General features: G+C 36.4%; 1 protein-coding gene across 1 annotated transcript in view; it reads left to right on the top strand.

Annotated features, from left to right (window-relative positions):
* Positions 1 to 4,137: 4,137 nt before the first annotated feature.
* Positions 4,138 to 6,558, top strand: part of temp (protein prenyltransferase alpha subunit repeat-containing protein tempura) — a 60,016-nt gene continuing 57,595 nt past the window's right edge. The window contains exon 1 of the mRNA XM_069838104.1: positions 4,138 to 4,370. Within this exon, the coding sequence (XP_069694205.1) occupies positions 4,294 to 4,370 (77 nt within the window). The 5' untranslated portion in view covers positions 4,138 to 4,293. The remainder of the gene's footprint in view (positions 4,371 to 6,558) is intronic.

Genomic DNA, 6,558 nt, shown 5'->3' with positions numbered 1-6,558 from the left:
CTGATCATTGTATTCCATCCAGTCTTTTAATATGACGTATATGAGTATTTGACCAAATTTCACAAGTATATAACATATTATGAACGGATCAGACAAATGTATAATAAAACTTTGACTTTAAGAGAGATGCGACTTTTGAAAAGAGGATACAATAGCATGAAACGTTGAAAACCTCTGTCTCTGATTAAATTTATATGTTGTCTGTAAGTCAGTCTTCTATCAAGATAAACACCGAGATATTTTACAGCCGAGTTAAAAGGTATGTTTTGTTGTTGAATTGTGAGTTCTTCTGGTAAGTGTGGGAATCTTTTAGTGAAAACCACTGCCTGTGACGTAGTTCCATTAATCTTTATTCGCCATTTGTAGACCATTGTGTAATTAAATGAAGAGCTGTTTGCATTTGTTGACTGGCGAAAATAATATTATAATGTCTTGTATACAGAACTGTGTCATCTGCATAGAACATATGTAAGCATTCAGGTTTCTTTGGAAGGTTTTGTACGTAAATGGAGTGCAATGTAGGTCTCAGAACTGATCCTTGAGGAATCCCAGCTTCAATGACTCGAGAACTTGAAAGTGATGATCCACATCGAACTCTGAAGGTTATGTTGTATAAGTATTTAGCAATGAATTGAATATAGACATTAGGTATGTTAAGTTTAAGAAGTTTATATAGTAGCCCATCATGCCAGACGGTGTCAAAAGCTTGCTCAACGTCAAGAAAAGTAGCAACAGTATGCTATTGATGATTGAAGCCGTCTTGAATATAAGACGTGAGTATGAATAACGGTTCCTTAGTACTGTGTAAATTTTTGAAGCCAAATTGTTCATGTTGAATGCGCTCTGGTGTTCTTAAGAGTGGATTAAGGCGAGACAAAAGTAGCCGCTAAAGAATCTTACCAAAATAATCCAAGAGACTGATTGGTCTATAATTTTGTGGCAGTATAGGATCCTTTCGTGGTTTAGTAATAGCTGTAATTATTGCATATTTCCATGCTTGAGGAAAGTAGATCAATCGAAAACAAGAGTTATAAATTTTAGTAAGGTGTACAATAGCTCGCCTAGGGAGTCGTTTCAGTGCAATCGGCTTTAAACCATCTGGTCCAGCAGCTTTGTTCAATGGGAGTTTTTGTATAATGGTTTTGACTTCGTTTGGAGTGACATGGGGTATGGTTTCTGCAGGCTGTTATTGATGGATCTGTTCTGCTATTATTGTGACCTCATGATTGAATATAGCATCAGATGGATGTTGATATGGTTGAAAACGTTGTTGAAAAGAATTTGAAAGTACTTCACTTTTGCTTGAGGATCATAGACCATCTCTCCATGAGCATGAATGGGTAGTTTTTCCAAGAAGATTTTTTTTGAAGGTCCAGAACTCTTTCCCACATGGTTGTAATGATTCTATCTTATCTGAAAAATCTGTAATTATATGTAACTTGTGTTTACGTCTGATGGTTCGCTGATAGCGATAGAATGCTCGTTTAGCTTGTGGATCTCTGAACTGTTGCCATCTCTTTCTTGCAATATTTTTAGCTTTAAGTGGCGGTGTTAAATCATCGATTGTATCGTTTGTTTGCTTCATAGGAGACAAAGTCGTAGTTTCTTCAAGTGTAGAAGTGATAGTGTCAGTAAGAAGTTTCACTGCCATGTCTATATCAGTTGGCTGGTGAATAATTGAGTTTGCAGGAATGCATAAGTGAAGTCTTTTGGTGTATTCGTCCCAATCAGTATTCCTCGATAATGGTGTCTTATACGATTGCCGAATGATTGGAGAGCTAAAAGTCAGAAGAATAGGTACATGATCGGAATCAAGTGCTTGTAGACATACTTTTTTTTTTTTTTTTTTTTTTTGAGGAATTTGTTTTGTCTTGTAAAGACAAATGTCAAGAACATCAGGTTGATGTGTTGGAACCCAGGGATAACGAGTATGTTCTGTTGGCCCAGTAACTGCATAATTATGTTGAATGGAATGGTTTAGTAATAATTCCCTTTTAGGTGTAGTGATGCGGGAGTTCCATAGACGATGCTTTGCATTGAGATCACCACATATAATGAAATTTGTATGTACAGAAACAAGAGAGGTAAAGTCTGTCTCATACATCCGATAATATGGTGGATAGTAAGCAGATATAATTAACGTTTCTACACCATCTAATTTTATATAAACGCCAGTAGCCTCCAGAATATTGAATGTAGGCAGAGTAGCAATACGGTGTGATATTAATTTCTTAATAGCAATTGCTGTACCACCACTTTCTCGTTCCAAGCGATCAGAGCGATAGATGATATAATTACGTAGTCTAAATTTCATATGTGGCTTTAAATGAGAGTCAGTGATACATGCCGCATCAATACTGTGTATATTTAACAATTGCTTGAACTCGTATAATTGATTGCTTATGCCATTGGCATTAAAGTTTAACAGAACCAGATCTTTGAGTAATGATACGGAATTAAGGGCCATATTCAGATTCTTGGTTTGTAGTGTAAAGTGCAAAGCCTTCTATTATTATCAAAAAATTTTATATAGGGTCACTTGCAGTTTTTAGGCGCTGTAAAGTGTGCTGGAATATATTAAGAATTTTCTTAATATTTAGGCATCGCATTAAGGTTATAATATCTTTGAGTGATTCTGAACCAGAAGAAGAATTAAATGTGTTTTGATATGCATGAAAATACATGGGATCTTGTCACACAGGGGGCGTACTCTCCTTAATTGTATTTTGTTTGTTTCTAATCTTTTGCTGTAGAACAGCTCGTTTTGCAACTTGTATTGAACACTGTCCATAGCTCGCTGTATGGTTTCCATTACAGTTAGCACATTTTGGCAAAGTTGAAGGACCCTTAAATGGACAGTCTGCAAATAAATGACTATTGCTACATTTAACGCATTTGATTTGTAAATTACCTCTCTTAGAAGTTTGGTTAAATCCCTGACATCTGTGGCACTGAATCACATGTGGTTTTGGTTTGTATGTTTCTATTTTTATTATGTGATGATCTATATCTTTCAATTGAAAAATTGTCCTTGAATGTTCGTTATTTGGTAAGGTAATTATCCATACTGGTATTGGACGTCTTTGTATACTTCCATCTTCTATCAAGGTAGGGACAGATAATTGTCGAACATGTTCAATCAAATATGATAATTTTTCTAGTTCTGTTTTCAATGTTTCTGCTTCGACGAAGGTGGGAAGTCGTTTAATAACTACTTGAAGCAATTTGTTTTCTCTAGGCTCATGAGAATAAAATTGTATATTTTCAGCCGTAAGAGTTGAATACAGCTTATCGTAGTCAGACCTGTTGGCAGTGTAATATTTTATACCTTCGTGTGTGTAACTAATTTTCATTGGATTTCTGAGCAATGATTGTATTTTATTATTTTGGGCAAATAAGTTTCCATCTGGTAATTTATTCACCGTTATCGGTGGCATTCTTGGCTGTTTTGTGTGTTGAGGTTTATCTCTTGGTATTGTTTCTTGATTAATAAGTTGTGAAGTTCCTGTGTCAACACTATCAACTGTAGTTTCCAGAGGGGAAAACCGATTGTTAAGAGTTACAGAAGGATGTACCATATCTTCAAGTTTTGAAATAGAAGATTCTGAAATGCTAGATATAGCAGGATCAAAGACGTTATATAGTAGCAGGATTTGGTTTCATCTTTTTAGGTTGATCTTGCTCTTTCGTATCATTACGAATTCGTGAATAAGTCTTCAAATTCGTAGGAAGCTGAAATTTAACGCTCTCTGACGAGACAGCATTAACTGTATTTTGTGAATCGCTCATAATATTTTGAATGTGTAGCCCTTCAGCCATGTAAAAGTTTACACAGTTAGTAACACAATAACTTAATTAAAATTAAAAGAAAATAAAAGACAACAAACAGCAATTCCTTAACACTGAACACAATAAGATATTTAAACTTTATGTTGTTTCTATATTCCTTAAATATTAAATTAAAATAATAACCTAGGCAAAATGTGCGCGTTTTTTACTTTTTCACAGCTTTCTTCTCTATTACCGGGACTATTTCGAACTTTTGCAGTGCTAGCGATACTACTGGCCTTTGTATTAACTACATCTAGGAGAGAAAGAACAGTGGCGACTATTCTCGTGTAAACGTGTAATAGAAATGATTAAATTGTTACATAGACATATCTGTGTTATTTATACAATACCTTAAATTAATTCATGTTTCGAGTCTTTGGAGTTTGTGATGTTCGGTGTGATAGGGGCAGTGAAATGAATGGAGGTTAGTTATTATTGTGGAGAAAAATCTCAAATGAAACAATGCAAGACGATCTCTTTCCAGCAGCTGAGAGGATATTAGCGGACTTAGAAGCAGCGTTTAGAAAGGATCCAAAATTGTGAGTAGAATTGTTAATGTATAGGCTTAAAGGGGTGGTGTAACAAATTCTTTTCTGTTCAGTAGCCTACCTATGTCAAAAGTGTCCCAACATTTTCTAATGCAGTAGTAAAATGTGTGAAGTATATAATTACTATTATCGCTGGATGTAAAGGTGAAACTAGCGATGAGTTAGTTCCGGAGATTTGGAAGTGAAAATAGTTGAATTCGTAAGGGGTATTTTATGGAGATGGATTTGTAAACTTAGGATCGCCCATTTAAGTAGGCCTAGTAGACTTAGAAGACTCCCAAGAAATATTCTACCATCGTATGAAATCAATCTTTAAGTACACCCGAAATGTGGCACAACACACAGTGTAAGGAGCAAGTGTCGCTTGCTATAGGAAACCTGGACTGACGTCTGATTTGCGTTTCATTATGGATAGATTGTTAAAATGTGGCGATTGGCCGAAGTATGTGACAAGGTTAGTGGGTTAGTTGAGGAGATATTTAAGTGATGTGAGGCCGAGGAATGTGAAAAGATTGCAATGATTGGCATTTAAGTACATTTTTGTCTTTCCAGTGTAGTGTGGGGAGATAACGAAATTTCATCCTAACCTGTCACTGATTCGACCTTACAATATGATCACCTTCGATGTGATCAGTAGTGCAACCCAAAATCATAAAAAGCATAACAGCACTTTAGACATATGGTTGCTACCCCAAACATGATTTTGGTTATCAAACTGTCTCGATGAAACAAATGTTAGAAGCACAATAAAGCATGAAAGCATAATATCTAAAATAGAGCATAATTCTTAGAAAATGAACTGCCTGCTTCATTGCACTATTTATAACAATTGTGAACAACAATCACATCCTTCATGAGCTTACTTCTGAAGAACTTGCCGAAGAATATGGTTTTAAACTCGTAACAGGTCTTCCCAATGTAACCGTTCTGAGCTTCGCTGATGATATGGTAATTGTTGGCAAAGACTCTGAAGCTGCCAAACATATTGCCGAAATAGAAACTAGAAGACTTCATGAAATTGGATTGGAGATTAACGCGAAGAAATCTAAACACATCTGAATTGTAAACGGCAAACTTAATGTGTCTTCTATTTACCTCAATTCCACTACAGAAGTGCCCGCATTAAACATCAATGAAACCGTCAAATATCTTGGAGTAACTTACAATGACGAAACCGTTTTCGACTCCGCGAGAACTATGGAAGCCCTTCGATCTCAGTTAGAACGTCTGACCATCTCACCCTTGCTCCAGCCTTACCAAAAATACAACGTGGTTTCTTCCTTCCTTTGTCCGAAGCTTGTATACCCTTTTCAAACAACCCCTCTTGATAAATTACCTGTCAAATTCCTCAAAGATGTAGATATTCTTATTAAAAGCTCAATTAAGGACATCCTACAACTTCCTTGAGATATTCCAGACAATATGTTGTATTCCGACAAAAAATTTAAAGGCTTAGGTATTTTCTGCGCACGTTGGGAAGCCTACTTGCAACACGTCAACTCTTGCATGAAGTTGAATATGTGTAATAATATGTACATAACACTATAGTCCTGACGCTGTTATTTCCGGCGTGACTCCGCCTCTTTGCTTACGTCTTAGAAAGTGAAGGCTCTATAAAGTCTAGGTAGGTAGTATCGTTCGCCATTTTTGTTCTTACGTTGCCGAGCTACCATACAAGGAGTCTATTTGCCACACCGTTAAATATTATCATGTCGTAGCTCCTATGATAATAAATCAAACTCACTGTAATTCAGCAAATAATTGAGCGGCAAATAACGTCTTCGTGTGCTTTCTGCGAACGACAACGAAAGAGATAAAATGGCGGGCGATTATATTAAGTATTTATCGAGCCTTAAGAAATGAATCAGCGCATCACAAAGACGCACACGTTTAAATGTAGCCGACCTGCTACGCGATTGGCTGCCGGAAATTAGAGCGACGGGACTATAGATGTCTAATGGAGGAAGCTAAACATTGTTTGAACAACCTTCAAATCGATGGAACTGCACACCTAACTTCTACGAGAGGAGTAATAAACACCAGAAAAATTAGGACCGAATTACACCAGCGAGAGTACAACGCATGGTGCAACTTACCTCAAAAGGGAAAAGGCGTTATTCTGTACAGTGAATTCACTTGCTAAGCCTGATGGAATGACTAGCGGTGAATGGAAGGAGGC

This window comes from Periplaneta americana, chromosome 10, assembly GCF_040183065.1.
Source record: "Periplaneta americana isolate PAMFEO1 chromosome 10, P.americana_PAMFEO1_priV1, whole genome shotgun sequence".
Taxonomy (NCBI): Eukaryota; Metazoa; Arthropoda; class Insecta; order Blattodea; family Blattidae; genus Periplaneta; species Periplaneta americana.
Note: the sequence above shows the minus strand (reverse complement) of the source record. Positions and strands in the feature narration are given on the sequence as shown.